General features: G+C 33.0%; 1 protein-coding gene across 4 annotated transcripts in view; it reads right to left on the bottom strand.

Annotated features, from left to right (window-relative positions):
• Positions 1-25,773, bottom strand: part of LOC149794872 (anaphase-promoting complex subunit 4-like) — a 194,249-nt gene that overhangs the window by 131,885 nt on the left and 36,591 nt on the right. For all 4 annotated transcript variants that reach the window (XM_089964520.1, XM_089964519.1, XM_089964522.1 and 1 more), the window contains 9 exons: positions 25,159-25,201; positions 22,511-22,587; positions 21,434-21,586; positions 18,525-18,580; positions 18,108-18,154; positions 14,741-14,806; positions 10,949-11,020; positions 5,676-5,763; positions 3,383-3,480 (listed from right to left, as the gene is read on the bottom strand). In XM_089964520.1, the coding sequence (XP_089820646.1) occupies positions 3,383-3,480; positions 5,676-5,763; positions 10,949-11,020; positions 14,741-14,806; positions 18,108-18,154; positions 18,525-18,580; positions 21,434-21,586; positions 22,511-22,587; positions 25,159-25,201 (700 nt within the window). The remainder of the gene's footprint in view (positions 1-3,382; positions 3,481-5,675; positions 5,764-10,948; positions 11,021-14,740; positions 14,807-18,107; positions 18,155-18,524; positions 18,581-21,433; positions 21,587-22,510; positions 22,588-25,158; positions 25,202-25,773) is intronic.

Raw genomic sequence — 25,773 nt, 5'->3', positions numbered from 1 at the left:
AGTTAAAGTTGCAGAGAGATGTTTGTGTCCAGATTTTAGTGACATGGTGATTATGCACAAAAAGTGATGATTATTTGTAATTATTTTACATAACAGTCATATAAGTTTTTAACACATTGATTCCAAAAACTCCAGCAAGTTTGAAATGAAATATTAGATATTTACAAAATTAGTTATGCCTTTCCTACTATATATGAAGTTATTACTCACAAATGTGTGATCCCGCTCTAGAAACAGCATCTCTATTATAAGGCTACTTTTCTGCAGCAGAATAGGTGGTCTTATAAGAGAGGGGCCTCTGTATTTTACATTTCAGATGCCAACCTATAACAATTTGGTAAGAGCAGAAATCAACTGAGTGGCGAATTAATGGTATAAGAATACATACAGTAACGGTTTTAGTTAAATGGACATTTAAAAAAATATTGCAAGGGTATTTATAAAGGTATACCTAGATCTGCATGATAGAAACAGCCATTTAAATTCACTATCTGGAGTTCTCTAAACCATTTTTCTACATGCTGCTTGGCCTCAGGATGACGGACAAGGGCCTTAACCTTAGATTATTAAAGCCTTAGCAATCTCTGCACTATGGTCCTAAGACTGACAGTTCTTTGTTGCTGACAAAATTTTGCACATTCATTTCCAGGCTTTTTTTTTACCCACATCCAAAATGTAAGCTCTGGCTTACTGTACATGTTTTGTATTAGAGTGAACACTCAGAGGCTGTAAGCCAGTTCAGTCACATGAAATCTAGGGATTGGCAGTCTCACATTAAAAAATGCATTATTAGTGTGAACTGCATCTGCTTTAAGAATAAAACTTGACAAATACATGTAATTTAGAAATGCTAATGTTATTTTCTACTGGTTGTAACAAGATTCAAAAGTTCACCTGAGTTGGAGCAGTTGATAATTATCTCTTGTCAAAATTCTGAATTTTAGTAATAATTGCATCCAATGTAATTGCAGCTTGGAGCACTACAGATACTCCCTTGAGCTTGGAGCACCATAAATATACCCCTGAACCTGGAGTACTGTAAATATACCCTTGAGCTTGGAGTACTGTAATTATACCCCTGAACTTGGAGTACTGTGAATATACCCTTGAACTTGGAGTACAGTATATATACCCTTGACCTTGGAGTACTATAAATATACCCATGAGCTTGGAGTGTTGTAAATATACCCTTGAACCTGGAGTGCTGTAAATATACCCTTGATCTTGGAGTACTGGAAATATACCCTTGAGAAAGGAGTACTGGAAATATACCATTGAACCTGGAGTGTGGTAAATATACCCTATAGTTTGGAGTACTATAAATATACCCTTGAACCTGGAATGCTGGAATGAATTGCCCACTGAACTTAGACACAAAGACACAGTGATCACATTCAAGAGGGCTCTCAAAACTCACTTATTTTGACTGCAAGAACAAACTTAAAAACCTAATAATGTTTCCTACCTTAAATATTCTCAGCATGTTTTCTTTTAATGTTTTCTAATTTCATGGTGTTTGTTTTTGTAATCATATCATTATATGTTTTTTATCTTATAGGTGTTGTCTAATGTTATAAAGCACTTAGAGCTTCTAAATATTAGGCGCTATACAAAGTCCTCATTATTATTATTAAATATACCCTTATGCTTGCAGTACTGGAAATAATCCCTTGCGTTTGGAGTACTGAAAATATACACTTGAGCTTGAAGTGCTGTACGTATATTCTTGAGCTTCAAGTACTGTAAATAATCCCTTGCACTTGGAGTGCTGGAAATATACCATTGTGCTTAGAGTTCTGTAATTAATCCCTTGAGCTTTAAGTACTGGAGTATATCACTGAACTTGGAGTGCTGTAAATATACCCTTGAGCTTGGAGTACTGGAAATTTATCACTGAACATAAGAGTGCTGTAAATATACCCACGAGCATGAGTACTTGAAATATATCCTTGAACCTGGAGTGCTGGAAATATACCCATGAGCTTGGAGTACTGTAAATAATCCATTGAGCTTGCAGTACTGTATATACACCCTTGAGCTTATCTTTATAGATAATAAGCAGTTTTATTTCTTCGCTGTAAGACACTGTGCTTTACAGAATGAGGACAGAGACTTATTTGTGTCTTTTATTTTGGACCATTCCTTGTGGAATTTGCACTCAATGTCATTTTATGTCACTTCTGCCACCATATGTGACAGAAAAATCCAATTCACACACACTCCTTGTTAGACTGTTTTATAAATGGACAAATATCCTAATAAATCTTTAGATACTTCTGGCTAGCACTCGATGTTTCTACCTCTTTCAATTTTCTTTTCACACATCACAGGTCCAACATTTTAAAAAACAACTGACAGTTGCTCCATTTCATGGTTGCAGATGGTTTACCAGTTTGTGCAGGAACCATTGAATAAATACTTTATGACACTGATCCATTTTTTATATATAAAAAGAATGTTAGAAGTGGAATGAAATGTTAAGGCATACATTTTTGGAGATTCTGCTATTTTCCAGTCTTGCCTAAATGAGCATTTTTTGGGCTTCATCCATACAAAGTATAGAGAATCCATAGGGGTAAACAGTTGCTAAGTAGTACAATTTGAATACTTTAGTTTTGGACACCACAGCAACCTTACTCCAACATGATATTCTGAACTTCAGTTTGTTCATAATAAATACACAATTTGTCAAAATTTCTTCCAAGGCAAGCCCACACTCTTATCTACTTTCGAATCTGAAGTTGCTGAACTAAACATATATTCTGCAATATGCCAGTCCATGTCTCAGAGTAATTTCTTTTAATGAAATAGAAATATACAACAAAATAACTTTAAAGCAGTCTGAATTGTATCATGAATTGTACATTAACACAAGCAGTCTTGAAATGTATCAACTTTTTCTTTCATCATACAATGCTTACAGATTCTATGCTGAAATAGAAACACTGAACAGCCTGGGTCAAACTCTATTCAATTCCACTGAAAGGACTGTGTTTATGATACAACATGCACACCATACTTAGTTTACAGCATACAAATCATACAGCAGTGTGACACAAGATCTAGCATTGCCACCACGCACTTGCAAAAAGTAACAAAATATTTGCATTTACTATACCATAAACATGATCTCAAACTCACCTTCACAAATGAAGATTTATGAAAACTGATGAAAAAGAGAAAAATGTTCCTGGAACAAAGATGATCCACCACTGTCCCTGAAATGACCTAAATACAAAACTTAACCAAGCATAAACAGATAGACAGACTGACATGGTGTGGCATAAATATATTCACACAAATTAATCTTATTTCACAAACTTCATATCCTGATAAATAATCATTTAATATTTATTAATCCCACTCGATACTAGTCACTTACTGAGGGTTTCATCAGGCCCTTGTTGATTGCTTCCTCAAGCTTCTCCTGCAGCTGTACCAATGACTTATTTCTTTCAGTGGGATACAGCACTGTACTGTCTGGAAAAAATACACAGTATACCAATAACAGTACTTTTAAATTTCTAACAGCAGGTTGAAACAGATGGCAAGATGAAAAAAGACCAATTCAAGTAAAATAATTTAATTGTATTCATAGGGTTGATAGTGGTTTTCCTTTATATCTAAAATCATGTTACAATGAAGGGCATTATAAATTGGGGAGCTGTAAATTTCTGCATCTGTCATCATCAACTCCATTAAAACAAAATGAAAGATATGTATCTCCCATCTGTCATAATCACCAACATCACAAGAAAGGGATGCACATATATCTCACTATTGTCATCATCACCATCACAACAATGTAATACATATAGATCTCTGTCATCATCACCACAAACTGATGCAAATGTATTTCACTGTAATCAACACCATCACAACATTGACGCAAATGTATTTCACTGTCATCAACACCATCACAACATTCACGCAAATGTATTTCACTGCACCATTACCAACATCACGACAAAGTTATGCATATGTATTTTACTGTCATCATCACCACAAAGTGATACTATGTATCTCACTGTCAGTATCATCACCCCCCCAAATGTAACACATGTATCTGTTATCATCATCAATTTCACCACAGAGTGACAAATATGTATGTGTCATTCTCATCACCAGCACCAGAATGTATTGTAATCTTTGTTATCATCACAGCCAATGTATCGTAATCTTTGTTATCATCACAGCCAATGTATCTAACATCATCACTAGGATCACAAAGTTTTGTATAAGTATCTCATTATCTGTTGTCACGGTCACAAGCCAAACAAAATTCTGCATACATATCTTCCAATTTGTCATCATCACCACTATTACATACAAAGTGATGCAAATGCAGACCTGTCAACCCTGACAAGTCCATCTCAGTAAGGCAATTGATTTTTTTCCATAAAATTGACCAGTTTCCAGTAAGGTGTAACAAAATATCAATAACTGCTACTGTCAAGCTGGAAAATGTAATTAAAAGTTGACATATCGACAGTAAACATTATGTTCAACTGAAAAGTTTGTAAAGTATGTGTAGACTTTATTTAACACTAGTACAGTTACACAGACTCTTGTTCCAAACCCTATGTAGCTCAATGGCTTGTTGCTGTATCTCAACTTGATAAAATTCTTGGAAATTCTTTTCCATTTCACATGATGATGGCAATCATATCTCCTGCCATGAGACATACTCAAATTGACACGTGATGTCCAATAAACGTATTTGTGTCCTTTCCAGCTTTTTTTCAAAAGAATCTGAATATTCCTTTTTATTCTTCTGTGTTGATTATTAACACTTTTCTAGAAGTTTATTTTCCCTTTTGTCTTAAACATGCATCACTTTATGGACACCATTTTTAAAATTTTTATAATCAACAGTTTGATCATGCAGACACTCTGCATGAACAAATAGGTGCAGTTTAAAGCGTCTGGGGTGCTGCTGTAAAGTTAGTCTGGTTCCCTGACTAATTTCACTAATTCTAAGATGAAACCTGGATTCAAATAAAACACAGATGAACCAATTATCTTGATATTTTTGGCAACAATCATTTTTCTGTAGTTTTTGTTAGTATACCATAAGTCCATATTTTAAGAGTAATTTTTATAAGACTTAGTGGCAAAATCGTAAGAGTTGGCAGGTCTGCAAATGTATCTATCATTACCACCTTCATCACATAGGGTACATATGCATTACTTTGTGGTGCAGGTGGTAATGACAGTTAATGATGTCATCATGATGACAGATGACAGATAACAAATAGTATAATATATTCTCATCACTTGTCATCATCACCACTAGCATCAAAAGTGATGAAAGGGTATCTCGCTATCTGTTAACATCACCACTGGCACCACAAATGTATGCTCATGCAATGGTGTCTCCCTCGAGCTATGCATCTCTCTTAAATCTATTGCATTACTATCTATTATGAATTGTATTCCTTACTGACAATAAGAGACTGCTCCATATATTACCATGTAGCTCTTGGTGCAATGTCAGTCTACTTGGTTGGAATGAACTACTCTACTTACAGACTGCTTCACTTCTCATTCTGTCAATCGCTTCTGTTGGAATGAACTATTCTAATTAGACTGCTTCATTTCTCATTTTGTCAATACTTTTTGTTGGAATAAACTTTTCCTTTATAGACTGCTTCACTGCTCATTTTGTCAATTACCTTTCACATGTAAACTGCCCTGAAGATACTGTATCCATGGATTTCCCGATAGTTCTGGTGGGTAACTTAGATCCTCTTTCTTTAAATACTGAAACGTATAAGATATATTAAAGTTTAAAATCAATGACTCTCTAATGTGCCTCACTGATTAATATAAAGAGTAGACATGCTTAAATAATTACCGAACTGCATCTCTTGTACGACCCTTTGCCAACTGGCCACAGCCTAATTAATTTGTGGCCCAATGTAACTGTCTGCAATGAACATGTACACATTTATATCATATGAAAACTATTATTTATCCCATTTTCATGAAAGTTTCAGCATATGCCAAAACGAATAGCCTAAGTGTGTCTAACATCACTCACTAGGTGTCTAACATCAATTACATTCAAACAGGTTTTGAAACTGTGGAGTGGAAAGAAAAGTTTCAGTCATTCAGTTGCCACATTGTGTGTTAGGTCTGATTTTCTGCCACAAAAGCTTGGGTTGATCAGGCAGAATAAGTTACCAAAAATGAATGACAAATGCATTACCTTATTTTATTCCTTTGAAAAAGACCTCATCACTATAGTTACACTCTCCTGTACAAATCTGATTTTTCTAAGATTTCTCCATGACAAATTTCTGATTTTCCAGGCTAAATTCTTTTATGTCAAAGCTCACTTTAACACTACAGACTAACAAGCATGTAAAAATGAGATTTTCACTTTTTGGCCATATTCCATTACTTTCCATGACATTTTCTTTTTGTGTCTTTTCCAATGCTTTCCATGACAAAAGTCAGTTTCAAGTTTTTCCAAGACTGTGTGACCCCTGCATGTAATTACTTAAAAAATTTGCAGTTGATAAAACATGCTGCAAATTTGAACTGACCGTGATTAGTGCACAGAATGCAAAGTAGGCATTATTTAATCATGCTTTGAAGTCATGTCCAGTAGGCAATACAAATATTATGAGAAACAGGAAGATCTGAAGAATCATAATGTCCGATGCTGTTATCTGTGACAGAAATGAACATCATCAAAATGGACTGTTTAACACATTAACCCCTGGTTTGGGTTAAAAAAGTCAGGTCCAAAAAATGAGGGTTTTTTATCTGTATTTTGTAGTGCAACTAGATATTCCAGATTATTTGGTATCATTGTAGAACTACATCTATGTACCTTTCTATAATACCACCCACTTTAGTGTATCATGCATGACCATGACGCTACAGAGCTTAGCAGTAGGCTACTACCTCCTGCCCCGTTAAGTCGTTGCTAGGGGTTAATGTGTTAAAAAATCTGTATTTTTTTGTATTTATGAAAAATTTCTAAGGTTAGCTTCTGGAAACATAGAGGGCATGGATATCTGGATTACAGACAGTAATTAAATTTGGAAGTATTCCTGAGAAAAATCATATTAGGCTATTGTTTTATAATACTAAAAGTATTTAAAAAATTTACAAAATATAACTTTAGAATAGCTTGTATTTAATGGCACTCATATATGAAATGCTATAAACTTATACTAGCAATAAGATGAAAACAACAAATATTTCAAATATTTTTATATGGCAAAAGTAATTTAAGATATTTAGTGGCTTTGGTAAGTTGGGAAATGAGGTTACTGAAAAGCACCTATCTGATGCACAAACAGTAACCTATTTGTGGATAAGTCACTGTTCTCCTCTCCTCCTTACAAAATATGAGGACTTTTATGTCTGTTTTCCCTATCCCTCCCAGCATTTTGTGTGTATTGGTTTGTCCATGTTCCTACCAAGGATTTTTATGCTTTGTTTTTTCTCTGTCCCTTCCCAACATGTTTTGTGTATTGTGCTATCCCTAAAAGACAATATGGAATTTTGAAAACAGAATTCTGATTAGGCTTGTTCTAAATTTGATGATGTACTAAACCAACTTAAACCACATTCTTTTCTAATAATATCTAAATATTTGCCAAAATTACCAACATTGGATTTTTGGAAGATATAATCCCATTGGATTAGTTACCTTGCTTCATATCTTTGTACGTCTCTGTTGGACATGATGTTTTGTGAGATTTGCCCTACATTTGCCCTCAAGGTCTAGTGTGCAGTGCTGATATTCTCTTTTATGTGGGTGCAATGCTGTATGCATATTGGCTGTTTGCATTTTTTTTAAAAATCCCTGTGTTGTTGTCAGGGAATAGGAACTAAAAAGGATCAAATTAATTATGGACTGATGTATCCCATGAGATAAATAAATTTCTTCATGTAGGATATATGCATGAAAGTATTTTGAAATCAATTTGCTTTTTAGTGTTTGTTTTCTTGTAAATATTCTTATTATGGTTATTACTGAGATTGTGCTTATCTGCCACATATAGTTCCTGTCTCTTGTGTATTAGTCATTTGTGAATCAAGAATCTGTTAGATATGTTAGCTTAGTTTCCCTTAGGTTGTCTGTCTCATCACAACTCCTTACATGAATGGTAGAGACTGGAATTATTTACTGTGACCTCTGCCCTTAAGGTCTGCTTTTTAAAGCTGATCCTTACATGTACTTTAGTGTGTGCTATTATGTATGTATATGATTTGTTGCTTGCTCTTTGATACTGTCAGGCGGCAGGCAACAAATGGATAAAATTCCTTTTGAGCTGTATATCAGTACAATAGGTACTTATGTGTATACATGATCATGTTTAAGTGTATAAATACTCGTGTTAGTATGTTTTTCATGAAAATTTCCCTTGTTGTTGTTAATGTACTTCTGTGCTTTATCTTGTTCCTGTTATATGTCTGTATGGTATTTTTCTACAGCTTCAAATTAAAGGTACCTAAATTGAATCACTCGGGTGTACTACTTTGCTAATTTAAATAACTAATTTTATTGAAATATTTTAATCCTGTATAATGAAATTATTTTTTACAATCAGTATTACATGCTTCTGCAAAATGGATAACTCAGCAAAACTCAAAACTTTGATTCCCAATAGTCCTCATCAAAGGTTACTTCCCTTGCTTAATTGGCAGACTATGGAGAGTGTTTGTTAAGTGGTGAGTCTGTGGCTCACTTGAGTGTGAACTATATTAGGGTGCAGACTAAATTCTCACTGGTTCAAACACCAGAAACTGTGCAGCGATTATACATCTTACGGGTCAACCATCCCTTCTCCTGTGTTTTTTTTTTCTAGGTTGTCCACTTTCTTCCACCTAACAAAGGTGTTGTCAAGGAATTGTTTATATTTATTGTTTATTTATTAATTGGATTAAATATATGTACTCGGGTTTCATTTTTTGTGTACATCATTACCTGAGGGTGGTTTATGGATATATTATATTATTTCAAATTGGCGAGTTCGGTTCATCCCATGCTGCACAAGCAAAGTGCTTACATTGGGAAAACCGATATACACAGAGCGCATAGGTAGTGTATAAATTACCTCATCGCAGAGTTAAACATCACATTACAAAGAGTCTTGTCAGTGAGCAGTCCACTTTATGATGCGTGATCTCCAGCTGTAGAGGCATGTGAGTTAAATATTATTTTCCTATTTGTTTTATAGGATCTAATTGTTTTACAATCACATTTATTTTGTATTTTAGGTAATTCCAACTTGTGTTGTATAATGCCATGTTATAGTCCGTTTTCTAGTTTACCTGTATGTAATGTAACAGAATGTTTATATTTGTAATAATGTTGTATTTATTAAGGAAGAGGAGGTGTTATGTTAAGTACTATAAGTTTCTTGTTAGATACAGGTTCACTTCACTTCACAAGTTCACTTTTGAACATGATTATCACCTTGCACAGTAGTCCTGATCATAAAATTTGTATAAAATAATCAACTCAAGTTTACAGCACATGATGTCATTACGTGTTGTTATACATGACCGTGTCATTTGTAGTACAATGACTTGGATATTTTATTTTCAGCTGACTGATTGGTGACTAATCACTGATGACTGATTGGTGATTGATGGCTGGTGACTGATGAATGGTAACTAGTGAATGCTGAGTGTAGTGCTGAAGGAGTGAAGGAGGTATGGAGTGACAGTTATGCTGTATCTCCATATATGCACCGTGATGTAGGTGTTGTTTAGCCGTGGTGCTAATTTGGGTTGTGTTATGCCCAGTGTGCTGCTGTCAGTGGGTAAAGTTGGCCCAGAAAAAGATAAAGATCATCACGTGGTGAAGAACCAAGACTTCTGGTTTTGTGCTGTATGACACACCAACACAAGTAGGTTATTTAGGTCAATGATGAGTTTGGTTTGGTTTTGTGCTGTATGACACACCAACACAAGTAGGTTATTTAGGTCAATGATGAGTTTGGTTTGGTTTTGTGCTGTATGACACACCAACACAAGTAGGTTATTTAGGTCAATGATGAGTTTGGTTTGGCTTTGTGCTGTATGACACACCAACACAAGTAGGTTATTTAGGTCAATGATGAGTTTGGTTTGGCTTTGTGCTGTATGACACACCAACACAAGTAGGTTATTTAGGTCAATGATGAGTTTGGTTTGGCTTTGTGCTGTATGACACACCAACACAAGTAGGTTATTTAGGCCAATGATGAGTTTGGTTTGGTTTTGTGCTGTATGACACACCAACACAAGTAGGTTATTTAGGCCAATGATGAGTTTGGTTTGGTTTTGTGCTGTATGACACACCAACACAAGTAGGTTATTTAAGTCAATGATGAGTTTGGTTTGGCTTTGTGCTGTATGACACACCAACACAAGTAGGTTATTTAGGCCAATGATGAGTTTGGTTTGGTTTTGTGCTGTATGACACACCAACACAAGTAGGTTATTTAGGCCAATGATGAGTTTGGTTTGGCTTTGTGCTGTATGACACACCAACACAAGTAGGTTATTTAGGCCAATGATGAGTTTGGTTTGGTTTTGTGCTGTATGACACACCAACACAAGTAGGTTATTTAGGCCAATGATGAGTTTGGTTTGGTTTTGTGCTGTATGACACACCAACACAAGTAGGTTATTTAGGTCAATGATGAGTTTGGTTTGGCTTTGTGCTGTATGACACACCAACACAAGTAGGTTATTTAGGTCAATGATGAGTTTGGTTTGGCTTTGTGCTGTATGACACACCAACACAAGTAGGTTATTTAGGCCAATGATGAGTTTGGTTTGGTTTTGTGCTGTATGACACACCAACACAAGTAGGTTATTTAGGTCAATGCCAAGAGTAGCTCAAAGTTACAAATTATTCTTTCGATAAATTTTATATGAGAAAGCCAGTAATATTCATCTGAAACTAATTGTAAGGTTTAAGGTGGTGTTTTACCTGTCCAACCTTCTCCATTTTGAATCCAGGCTTTTTGTCCTTGTGTAGAAAAGCTATACTCTCCTCCTCCTGCTGAAATATATTATCAGTGTTTGTCACTATCGTTTACATTCTCATATTCAAAGGTTTTGGAAGCAACAAGAAATATAAAATAAAGAACTAGTTACCAGTGTTTTAATCTATGTGTCATTATTATTGAATATTTAATTTTCCTAATCATAACTGTAAAATTCAAATAACAAAGTCTTTTACAAAGACTATATATAGAATGATTTAAACTAATATCCAAACAATAAAGTCTACATATAGACTATAGAATGATTTAATTCCAATATTCCAACAATAAAGTCTACATACAGACTACAGAATGACTTAATTCCAATATATAAACAATTATGTCTACATACAGACTATAGAATGATTTAATTCCAATATTCAAACAATGCTGTCTACACACAGACTACAGAAAGATTTAATTCCAATATTTAAACAATTATGTCTACATACAGACTATAGAATGATTTAATTCCAATATTCAAACAATGATGTCTACATACAGACTATAGAATGAATTAATCCAATATTCAAACAATGATGTCTACATACAGACTATAGAATGATTGAATCTAATATTCAAAGAATAAAGTCTACATACAGACTATAGAATGATTTAATTCCAATATTCAAACAATGATGTCTACATACAGACTATAGAATGATTTAATTCCAATATTCAAACAATGATGTCTACATACAGACTATAGAATGATTTAATTCCAATATTCAAACAATGATGTCTACATACAGACTACAGAATGATTTAATTCCAATATTCAAACAATGATGTCTACATACAGACTACAGAATGAATTAATTCCAATATTCAAACAATGATGTCTACATACTGACTATAAAATGATTGAATCTAATATTCAAAGAATAAAGTCTACATACAGACATTAGAATGATTTAATTCCAATATTCAAACAATGATGTCTACATACAGACTATAGAATGATTTAATTCCAATATTCAAACAATGATGTCTACATACAGACTACAGAATGATTTAATTCCAATATTCAAACAATGATGTCTACATACAGACTACAGAATGATTTAATTCCAATATTCAAACAATGATGTCTACATACAGACTACAGAATGAATTAATTCCAATATTCAAACAATGATGTCTACATACAGACTATAAAATGATTGAATCTAATATTCAAAGAATAAAGTCTACATACAGACATTAGAATGATTTAATTCCAATATTCAAACAATGCTGTCTACATACAGACTACAGAATGATTGAATCTAATATTCAAAGAATAAAGTCTACATACAGACATTAGAATGAATTAATCCAATATTCAAACAATGATGTCTACATACAGACTACAGAATGATTTAATTCCAATATTCAAACAACGATGTCTACATACAGACTATAAAATGATTGAATCTAATATTCAAACAATGATGTCTACATACAGACTACAGAATGATTTAATTCCAATATTCAAACAATGATGTCTACATACAGACTACAGAATGAATTAATTCCAATATTCAAACAATGATGTCTACATACAGACTATAAAATGATTGAATCTAATATTCAAAGAATAAAGTCTACATACAGACATTAGAATGATTTAATTCCAATATTCAAACAATGCTGTCTACATACAGACTACAGAATGATTGAATCTAATATTCAAAGAATAAAGTCTACATACAGACATTAGAATGAATTAATCCAATATTCAAACAATGATGTCTACATACAGACTACAGAATGATTTAATTCCAATATTCAAACAACGATGTCTACATACAGACTATAAAATGATTGAATCTAATATTCAAACAATGATGTCTACATACAGACATTAGAATGAATTAATCCAATATTCAAACAATGATGTCTACATACAGACTACAGAATGATTTAATTCCAATATTCAAACAATAAAGTCTACATACAGACTATAGAATGATTGAATCTAATATTCAAAGAATAAAGTCTACATACAGACATTAGAATGATTTAATTCCAATATTCAAACAATGATGTCTACATACAGACTATAAAATGATTGAATCTAATATTCAAACAATGAAGTCTACATACAGACATTAGAATGATTTAATTCCAATATTCAAACAATGATGTCTACATACAGACTATAAAATGATTGAATCTAATATTCAAACAATGAAGTCTACATACAGACATTAGAATGATTTAATTCCAATATTCAAACAATGATGTCTACATACAGACTATAAAATGATTGAATCTAATATTCAAAGAATAAAGTCTACATACAGACATTAGAATGATTTAATTCCAATATTCAAACAATGATGTCTACATACAGACTATAAAATGATTGAATCTAATATTCAAACAATAAAGTCTACATACAGACTATACAATGAATAAATTTAATATTCAAACAATAAAGTCTACATACAGACTATAGAATGAATAAATCTAATATTCAAACAATAAAGTCTACATACAGACTATAGAATGAATAAATCTAATATTCAAACAATGAAGTCTACATACAGACTACAGATTGATTTAATTCCAATATTCAAACAACGATGTCTACATACAGACTATAAAATGATTGAATCTAATATTCAAACAATGAAGTCTACATACAGACATTAGAATGATTCAAGCTAATTTATATTAGCCTCATACTGGCTTTGTACTTAATATGCAATCTGGTGAATTCACTATTATTTATAAGGCAGTCCTGCACCACGGATCCAAAGGGCAGGGGAAACTCTATCCCATTTCTCCACCTTAGATGGGAGCCACACAAAATTTCTACACTTTAGTTGGGGCTAAAAAAAAATTCTACAATTTAGTAGGGGCCACAACAAATTTCTAAACTTTATTTTGGGGCCAAACAAACTTTCTACACTTTGTTTGGAAGCTGCACAAAATTTCTACACTTAAGTTGGGGGCCACACAAAATTTCTCCATTTTTGTTGGGCAGCCAAACAAAATCTCTCCACTTGTGGGCCAAATAAAATTTCTACACTTTAGTTGGAGGCCACACAAAATTTCAAAACAATAAACAAAGCGACAGGAAAATATCTGACATTAAGTACAGTAAAACAATATAATCCTATTTGCTTTGGCAGACTTGCCACCTTACCTATTATCTGTAATGTCATCTTTTCTTTTTACAATAAATGTGTTATCAAATATTCCAAAGTTACCCATAAATAACAACGATATGTCTGAATATCTGGCTTACCTAAACAGAGCAGCACTGGAATTTCGCATTCCATACAGCGCTCTCCTTTAACTTTAGTCTTCACTCATTATTTACCTATTCTTTTTTTGCCACAATCTTATTAAAAATCTCTGAAAAATACTGAATTCAAACTGACCTAAATGTTTCAATGAAAATCATTTGACAACATTTTATCTCAATCCATCCAGCCATGCTTATGTTATTAGAGTAACTGAAAAACTAGGGTCTCTCTCTCTCACTGCAACAATCAGTAGGAAAAAAGTGCCATCACTAACGTTTCAAAAGAACGGATATCATTATCAAAAGCCTTTCAACAAAGATTAATTAAAACCTAAGAAGCCTTTGCAAAACTGTTGAGTTTAAAAATAAAAACAACCCTTTTATGTATTTAAATGAATACAGAGATGAAAAATGCTTTTGACACCCTGCAAAAGCTATGCCAGGAAGATGAAGAATAGAAGTATACATAATACTATCAGTGTATCAAGATTATACTTACTGCTGAAAAGTGTGTAAAATTGTCCTTTAGAAACTCAGCCACGAAGTTAATATCATGCTGTGTCATCTGAAATGATGTAAACAAAGTAAAAATACAATCAAAATATATATGTATGTATTAGATTTGCAGCTCATTTTCTCATATGATGCTAATTCCATGGTAATACATTTAACTATCTGATCTCAACAACAAGAGTTATGTTGTCATTCAAAGGGTTAGAACCTGTCAGCAATGGGTTAGAATCTGTCAGCAATAGGTTAGAATCTGTCAGCAAAAAAGGTTTGATTCTGTCAGCAATAGGTTAGAATCTGTCAGAAATGGGTTAGGATCTAGCTGTAAAGCAAGATTTATGTCCTGATGTGCCAGATTTGTTCTGTCCAATAACCTGGCAAAATAGATACAAAAAAAATGATAAATAAAAAACCATATCAGAAGCAAGATCAACACAAACTTTGCCAACCATTTCAACTCAGATGGACACTTTTGTCTGGTCCCTCAAAATGCTGCCCAGCAAGTAAAATCAAAGATGGACTGACACTGAGTGTGGCTTGAAGGAAATTTGATAATTCTGATGTGAACATCCGACATATTTAACTTAAAGAAAAAAATCAAGTTCTAAATTGCTATGATCAATCCTACCATGTGTCAGTTTGCTGAGTCTCACACTCCACTCATGACATAAAGTTATTATTATTACACCTGTATTATCACCATTCCTTGTAAATTTAAATACACTATCACACCCTTCCATCACCATCTCTTGTAAAGTAAATGCATTAGTACACCTTTCCACAACAGTTCTTGTACTGTAAATACATTATTACACCTTTCCACAACATCCCTTGTAATGAAGATACATTATTACACTTTTCCACAGCATATCTTGTAATGTAAATACATTATGACACCTTTCCATCACCATCTCTTGAAATGTAAATACATTATTACTCCTTTCCTCAACCCATTGTAATGTAAATAAATTATTACGCCTTTCCATCACCATCTCTTGTAATGTAAATACACTATTACACTTTTTCACAACATCCCTTGTAATGTAAATACACTATTACACTTTTCTACATCACTTGTAATGTAAATAGACCTTTCCATCACCATCTCTTGTAATGCAAGTACATTATTACACCTTCCAAACACATTACATGTGTTGTAAATACATTACAATAGCTTTCCACAACATTCAATGTAACATAAATACTTTATTACACCTTTCCATCACAATCACCTGTAATGTAAAAACATTATTACACCTTTACATGACATCATTTGTGACGAAAATATATTACAGCACCTTTCCACCACATCCCTTGTGAAGAAAATACATAATTACAACTTTCCACAACATCCCTTGTAATGTAAATACATTTATATACCCTTCTACCACCATCCCTTGTAATGTAAATACATTCATGTTTTTTCTCATTACCTTGCAAACTTTTACATGATCCAAACGTTTTTGGACACTGCATTTATATTTAAAGCATACCATTCAGAACATATCTGTGAAGGTTTTAAAATTATTGCATCAAGCTTATGAACCATACAATAAACCCCTGATTTACATGTATATTGCATTATTGAGAGACACTGAATGTGTCTAATTTGCGCAACTTGAATCCATCCATCAATGAGGAGCTGTTTCAGTACCCATGCAGAAATTTTGTGTACATATATAAATTATGAGCATTTACAATACATATACATGTACTATTTACAATACATATGCAATTCATGTTTTATGTACAATACAGATACAATACAACATGTTCTATTTACAATACATATACATTACACGTGCTATTTACAATACATATGCCATACATGTGCTATTTACAATATAAACAAATTACACATGCTATTTACAATACATATGTGATACATGTGCTATTTACACTACGTATACAATAAAACATGTGTTATTTACAATACAAATACATGTGCTATTTACACTATTTATACAACATGTGCGATTTACACTGTATGCAATACAACATATGTTATTTACACTGTGTATACAACATGTGCTATTTACACTATGTATACAATATAACATGTGCTATTTACACTATGTCTACAATACAATATGTGCTATTTACACTATGTATACAATACAACATGTGCTATTTACACTATGTATACAATATAACTTGTGCTATTTACACTATGTATACAATACAATATGTGCTATTTACACTCTGTATACAATACAACATGTGCTATTTACACTATGTATACAATACAACATGTGCTATTTACACTATGTATGCAATATAACATGTGCTATTTACACTAAGTATACAATATAACATGTGTTATTTACACTATGTATACAACATGTGCTATTTACACTATACAACACACTATACAACATAACATGTGCTATTTACACTATGTATACAATACATGTGCTATTTACACTATGTATACAATACAACATGTGCTATTTACACTATGTATGCAATATAACATGTGCTATTTACACTAAGTATACAATATAACATGTGTTATTTACACTATGTATACAACATGTGCTATTTACACTATACAATATAACATGTGCTATTTACACTATGTATACAATACATGTGCTATTTACACTATGTATACAATACAACATATGCTATTTACACTATGTATGCAATATAACATGTGCTATTTACACTAAGTATACAATATAACATGTGTTATTTACACTATGTATACAACATGTGTTATTTACACTATACAATATAACATGTGCTATTTACACTATGTATACAACATGTGTTATTTACACTATGTATACAATACAATATGTGCTATTTACAATAAATGTTGAATATTATGAGTGAACTGTAGTGCTGGTTTAGAGTGTTATTTTTTCCTGAGGTACATATCACAGTATTTGTTTTATGATATTGGTATGTCAGTAGTTACCGTCAGTAAGGGAATCTTGTTACAACTTAAATGATATAGGAAAACAAATCATTGAATTTTACGAAACTTGTTGGTTCTACTTATTTTCTGTTACCTAGTTTAAGACCACAGCACTATAACATTATAATGTATACCGCACAGCAGATGCAAACAATCCATCTTGCAGAGTGCATCTGCATTATTATTTGAACATACATAAAACAGTGTACAGAAGCTTCATACCATATTTACTTGCTTATAAGTACAATCAAATGCAAAATGTACAGACCAAGATCTGCTGTTCCATAATGTACCAGCAGAGTTGGATTTATCAGATCTGGGTTTCTCTTGCTTACAGTTGGACTCAATTTATAAGCAAGGATATATATTTTTGCACAGCATAGATGAAAGCTTGTTTAAGAGGAAATCATAATTTTGCATTTTAAAATCTTACCTTGCTAAGTTCTGGGGGAGGTTTTTCATCAGAAAGTCTTAGAATTACTGAAAGAAAAGAAAAACTTCAAAATAAAATATTTATTTTACAATTGATATTCAAGTTACTCTGTAAGCTTATTCACCAAATGTAAAAAATTATGAGTTTCTTTGAGGGAAGATACTATCAAGACCAGGTTTAGAAACCAGACTGTGATAATTTATTTGATAACAGAAATCTTCCTTGCCTTATATGTCACTTTAGTGATACTGAGAATGAATTGCTAGATACATATCCTGACAAATGTCTTTGAAGTCGGCTGAAAAATAGGCATATTTTGTCCAAAGAATATTATTGCTGGCTCCTTTAGGTGTAAAATTAGTTCACTTTCCAACAGGATAAACATGAAGGTGTTCAAGGAGCAAAAAATGAACTTACCTACATACAACCATCTAAAGAAAGCTTTGAAGTTTTTAATACTGCCATCAATGACTCTGAAGAGCAAAGATAATACAATAAAAACTTGTGCCTTCATAGAAATTAGAAATAAGATTTAAAAAGATCCACAAAATTCATTCATCATGAAACATGTGCCACTTGTTAGAATTTCATTCTAGTTATTTTAAATGGCAATTTTTCACTTTATTTGCATCCTCAAACATTGATATTGCTTTAAAAGTCATAATCTACACAGCCCAAGAAGTACATATGTTGATTCCAGATTGAATGTTGCATGCTGTGTTGTCACAATGAAAGCAACGCATGTTGATAAACAAATTCATTCTACCCTACATTGTGACGGTTAGACTCAACGTGGTCTCTTATTGACCCAGTTCAGCATCTGTCCCCTATTGTAAAGTAAATAATCATTGGTAATTTTCATCTGGAAGTTTCCTGATGACAGTTAAGGTGCAGAGCATTCAATAATTAGCATTAAATAAACTTCTGTTAAAAATTAGTATTACATTTTAAAACAACAATTTATATTTAATTTATGACAAGTAAATGTACATACATTACCTGTATGATTTTTATTATAAGTCATGTTTAAGTGTTTACTATCATGAAATCACTAAGTTGTTTCAGTCATATTGTTCCATCAAAAAGGATGCAAAATGTAATATATTTTTATGAATTGCATAAAGGCATAGAATGAACCCTGGCTTTTTATGTTAACCTATAACTATGGTATATACTGGAGTGATCTCTAAATGTGCTCTTTAATGGTATTACATTACAAGTTAGTGTTATGTCATTATGACTGCCCAATAAAATAAATAGTCCACCTAACTTGCATAATCCTAATTCAAGCAGTATAATCAATTATCAAAAATATGTGAACACTACACATTGAAGAATGATATGATCTATAATATAAAAAAATCAATACGCTTGGTCTTTCAGCCAACTTCTTTCAAATTACCATCTTTTTCCCAGTATATCTTAACGGCAATACTCTTACATATGTCAACAGTTATACACATTTGGGTCATATTTTGAAATCCAATCAGTGAGATAATGAAGATATGATGAGACATTACTGATTTTTGTGTACTCGAACAAACATGCTTATACGCAAATTTAAGAATTGTTCATTGAATATCAAAATTAGATTATTAAAATCTTATTGCTGTACTATGTATTGTGGTCCTCTGTGGCCAAACTTTAGTGAATGTATGAAAAGAAAACTAGTTATTGGTTACAATAATAGTCTTCATTTTCTATTTGATCTTCCTACATGGAACAGTGCCTCCAACATGTTTGTAAATTATAATGTATTCAGTTTTGATGAAGTAATGAGAAAGTATGTATTCTCAATGATGACAAGAATATCTAATAGTTAGAACTGTATATTGGAATCTCTTTGGAACTGTGACATTCATTTAAATTCTCAAATTATTAGCAGATGGAATAAATTACTCTTTAAATGTGCCACTAATTTCATTCTAACAATGCAGGGTGCAGTTAATTGTGTAGATGTATTCATATACTTGTATATATGATATATATGTTCTTTTATGTTTACAATGTTTTTACTTTATAGCTAATTTTTAATTTAGATGTATGGACTATGTAGTCTGAAATAAAGAATTCTTATCTAATCAGTAAACTAAAGCAGTTCTTTTAGTGCAATGTAGTGTGCTGGTCAATTAAGTCAGTTCTTGCGGTGTAATTTGTATACAGGTAAATTAAAGCACTTTGTGCAGTGCAGTGCTGTATACAGGTAAATTAATGGAGTTTTTGCTGTGAAATGTTCTATAAAAGTAAAAATTCCAAATGCCTCAACAAATACAAATTCAATCTCTTTGCTACCAACAAGATCTTTTCTAAACAGATTTTGGTGAAGAATTATGAATTTGGTGGTGGAAATGGGGCAATGAGTCCAAAGAGTCCCCTTTTTTAAAAGCTTTACTAAAAGGTAAAGACTAAACTGTGGTAATTTTCAAAGAAATATCATTGTCACTTCACATGCTGATAGTAAAAAAAGAAAGCAAAATACATGAATAACCAATGTTTGCAACATAAAATGTTGTTGTTGTTGTTGTAGGGTTTAACGCCATTTTTCAGCACACGATAGGTTATGCATGGCGGCCAGTATTAATGGTGGAGGAAGAACCCGGAAAATCCCCGGAAAGAACCACCGACCCTCGAGAAGCTACTGGCAAGCTTTCTCACATACCCACATTAGCCGAATCCGAGACTCGAACATACGCAGACAGAGGTGAGATGGTAGTGATCCGTAACGGAGAGCGCTTTAGACCACTCGGCCACTCGGGGCAACATAAAATGACTATTCCACTACTTTTCTCAGTTATCACAACCAACAACCTCCAACGTACACTTATATACAGCAGTCTACCCCCCCAACTTCATAACCAGGAGATGAAGCTAAAAAATTCCAACATCATTATGCACATCAATGGATAATCTAATCATATCCCCCAGATGGAAGTGTTTATCTCATAGGTGTGCCATGTCACACTCAAGCATGGGATAAAAGTCCGTTTCAATCATTCAGTCAGCTTGTTCTCTAGTGTTGCTGCATTTAAAATATCATTTTACAATATGTTTCACATTTTTGTAGTGTGCAAGATTACTATCAGATACACAGAAACCATTTCACATTGTTTACAAAAAATGTTTTACTCAAAAATAGACCTGTCTGGAAAGTAAGCTGTCCTTGAAAACAAGCTGTAGAAAAATAGCTAATGAATAATATAAATCGTGGTTTATTTTTTAACTGCTTTTCACAGGTAAGACATTTAGTGTTCTGTATAACTCCTGTAAACATTCGTAATGCATTATATTGGATAAATTCATTAAGGAAGTTGACAGCTAAGACATACTGCTGTAATTCACTTGTTTTCAACACAAACGACCCTGCCACCATAACAGCTTCCTGTATCATTGAAGGGTCAAGCCCCAGGACTCCAAACTTCTCATACCACATAGACATCCCTTTCAGCTCACTCAGGTGGTACAGGATGGCCTGTGCCACACTGAAATTAGAGGATGAAACAGTAAACTACTGTACTAGATTCTCAGTGTAACAAAACTAATCAATCTTGTTACATGTTAAAACTGCAACCTCAGACAACATCAACTATGAAACAGCTTTATGGTGAAAGTCCTTTACTAACTCAATTCAGCAAATAGAGTTATAACAAATGTGATAGGTGGATACTGAAAATTCACTTTTGTTTGACGGTCATCAATTTGTGTGGATGTTGTGCTTGCTATAAAACTTGAACTGAAAAGAGTCAATTACAACTACTTGTGATGACAACTGGAGCTTCACTCCATAGCAAAAGCATATGTAAGGGACACAACTCCTGACAATCTACTTTATAATGAGGATGTAGGTGTCAATCCCATTTTTATTTTTATAAAAATTATAAAACTAGGCTCCAATTTGATTAACACTTAACCTTTATCAAATTGGTAAATGATCAAAAAAACATTAATTATATAACTGAAAATAGTTGTTAGTGAACTTGAATTTTAAGCTGGCATAAAAATTTTAAATTATAATACGAAATCATATATTCTGTCTATATAGACAATTTTGTTGATAAATAACTCAATATATGATGTCATCTTCATCAATGAATATGCCCACTGATGGCAACATGATATGAAATAAATTGCAATTAAAGAAATCTAGTACAGTGAAATTTATGTTTTCATTTTAATTATTTTAATTTGGACATAAAAAACAAGATCATATAATTTTAATAATTTATCCACTCAAATAAAAAAAACAGAAAATGACTAGAAAATGAAAATCTGAGTAAAAGAAAACAATACCTTCTTCCTATGAATCACATCTTTCAAAACAGAAAATAATTGGTAGACTAAGCATTGTCAATTATCATCATCAGCAAACACACACACACACACACTAAAATTCTACATATCTTTACCTCTGTAAATGCTTCACGACCAGTTTCTGGATATTGGAATAGGATGTTTCAATGGAATGACCTAACTTTTTCAAGCCCTAAAAAGTAAATTAAGTGAAAACAATTTAATTTTAGCCAACATGTTATGTCCAAGAATAGTCACCTTTTGTAAAGGTGCTATTTTAAGCTGATGAAAATTTAATTTAATAAAGCCTGTAAAAATAGCAGTTATCTTTCAAAATCCATACAGTGATGAAGAGAGCTGATAACCAAGATGTCACATAGTAAGTTATCAACATTGTTGTACAATGTGCTTGTCTTCCAAACTCCATACAGTGATAAAAAAGGCTGATGATCAAGACATTAGCTGAGTCATCAACTGTGTACAGTATGATTGTCTTTCAAAGTCCACAATGACATATGATGAAAGCTGGTGACAGCAAGTCATCAACATTGTGTACAGTATGCTTGTCTTTCAAACTCAATACGGTGATAAAAAGGGCTGATGAACAAGACATCTGACAACAAGTCATCAACATTGTGTACAATGTGCTTGTCTTTCAAACTCCATACAGTGCTAAAAAGGGCTGATAACCAAGACATCAGATGAGTCATCAATACTGCGTACAGTATGATTGTCTTTCAAAGTCCATAATGACATATGATGAAAGCTAGTGACAACAAGCAATCAACATTGTGTACAATACGCTTGTCTTTCAAACTCCATAGTGACAAAAATGGCTGATGACCAAAACATCAGACAAGTCATCAACATTGTGTACAGTATGCTTGTCTTTCAAACTCCATACAGTAATAAAAGGGCTGATGACCAAGACATCAGACAAGTCATCAACATTGTGTACAGTATGCTTGTCTTTCAAACTCCATATAGTGATGAATATACATAGCCAAAGCACCTTTATCAGACCATTTCAAATCTGGAAGCATATGCATTAAGTAAATATTACATGGTTTCAAATTTTGTGGAGACAACTTTTGATGCTTCAGCTTTCACAGATTGACCAGGGCCATTTTTGAAGTGCAAAATAATTATGATGAAAACTACATGACTACAAATACAAGCAGATGTTAACAAGTTCACATAGAAAGCCATCATTTTTAAATGCTTCAATTAAAATTGTTCTGGCCATCAGCATGTTCCCGGCTTATATGTAAGACTGACTCAACCCATTAAGAAAGAGAAACATCAACAAACACAGCATAATTGGGAACCATAAAAAAAGGTTGGTGATACTTTCCATGAGACAAGTATTATGATGGGGGAACAATTATCGAAATCCCTGCTTCTCATAGCAAGGTGCAAAACCTTTAAATTTCAGCAAAAAAACCCAAAAAACACAATGCATGGACTAAGGAGAAAAAAATTAAAGCTATAAAAATAGATGTTTGAAACAAAGTTAAAGACAACAACAAAGGTTAAATTTGTGTGTGTGTGTGTGTGATTTGGATTTTTAATGTAGCTTTAACAATTTTTCAGTCATATCGCTATGACGTCTTCATTGTGACAGTTTATAGTGATGTCTAGCACTGGGGCATCATGCCGCAGACATGTAACATGATCTCCCACCCAGTCACATTACCCTGACCCCAGGCCGACCAGTCCTAACATTAACCTCTTAATGCTGAGTGCCAAGTGAGGCAGCTGTCAGTACCATTTCTGTAAGTCTTTGGTATGACTCGGCTGGGGATCGATCCCACAACCTCCAGCATCCGAGGTGGACGCTCTAAATTTGTTGTGCCCCTGCCATGTGCGACCTTACTGGACAGTCTAAGGAAAATGAGCAAGATATTCTGAATGAGGGCTACGTCCAAAAAGTCAGACTGAAATCATATTCTTTTCAGTTCTGACCCTCCAATTACAAACTAAAATAGAAAATTTACTTTGGACTGGGAACTAAGCATCCCAGAAAGGAAAGCAATCAGCTACTGAATTACTGATACTGAATTAAAAATTAATGCAGTAGCAAAAAGAGAATTTTCCTGATGAGTCGACATAAAATACTAATTGCACTGTTTTGAGTAAGTGAACACTAGCAATAAGCCCATGGATAAAATATAATTCACAAAATTCTGAAACTCATTCAACATGCTATTGAGAACACAGTAATTTATGCAATGTCTTATTTCTCCTCTTTCCAAAACGACACTTATCAATCCCTGAGAACTGAAATCCTGAACACTAAAATGTGCAATGGGCAAAAGATTTCATAAGCAATGCCAATGAAATGCGATTCCACTAAATTTCAGAAAGGCTACACCCCAATGTAGCAAAATGTAATTACGAAGCATATTAAAATTGTTCTTGGCTGCTCCAACAGAATCAATGGCGCACTGTTATACAGAGTTGCTTTCAATGTGATGCATGTGTGATTCAGCCCTATATTGCATATGACAGACCAAACATGAAAATATCTGGAAGAACTTAACTCTCTTTCTGACAAGAAATACTAATTGCTGCAGTGGTTTCATGTTAAATTTTGCATTTGGATGTGGAAGCGAAATCTCCCTGAAAGGGTCCAACTCTCCTCGTGGATAAATAGATCACAGAGTATTAATTGGACTACTGAGGTAAGTACAAACTGTAGTAGCCATTATAAAAATGTAGTCTTCACATTCTTGTACCAGTGTTCAAAAAGAATAAGCCTCACCTTATCTGTCAGCTCGTGCAATAAGAAAGCTTGCAATTCTGTGCTGAAAAAGAAAGCAAGTCAAATTTTGAATTCAAATACACCACAAAACACTAAGCATCCTGCATTATAATTTATGGCTTTTACTGACATTTAACAGATATTCTTTTTATTTTCACCTCAAATGTGGTAGGAAATGCATTTTTTATCTAACTTCTGAATAAATCCAAAATACGATGACTTCTAGCCATTTTCGTTTATCCAGATGCCTAGGTATATAAAAGACATTGTTTTCAATAGGCTATTTCAATCATATATGTGCAAATGAGGAAAAAAATGGATTTCATTTTTATTTTCTTTCTTTGCTTATTGAACCCATTATTTTTATGTCCTGGCCACTTTTTATTCCAAATCTCATACGTATCCTACTTCTTGTAAAAAAAATTTGACTGAAAAAAAAATTGATTCTCAAAATTTATGTTTTTCCAACTGTAATTTATTATATGAGTAGAAAGTCTAAATTATTTGGTACCATTGCAGAGCTACATCTGTCTACTTTTCTGTAAAACCACCAATTTTGGTGAATCATAAATGATGTTGACAGTACAGAGCTCGGAAGTTGGGTAAATGCCAACC

Source organism: Sinohyriopsis cumingii, chromosome 7 (genome assembly GCF_028554795.1).
Source record: "Sinohyriopsis cumingii isolate HCF-2022 chromosome 7, ASM2855479v2, whole genome shotgun sequence".
NCBI classification, from domain to species: Eukaryota; Metazoa; Mollusca; class Bivalvia; order Unionida; family Unionidae; genus Sinohyriopsis; species Sinohyriopsis cumingii.
Note: the sequence above shows the minus strand (reverse complement) of the source record. Positions and strands in the feature narration are given on the sequence as shown.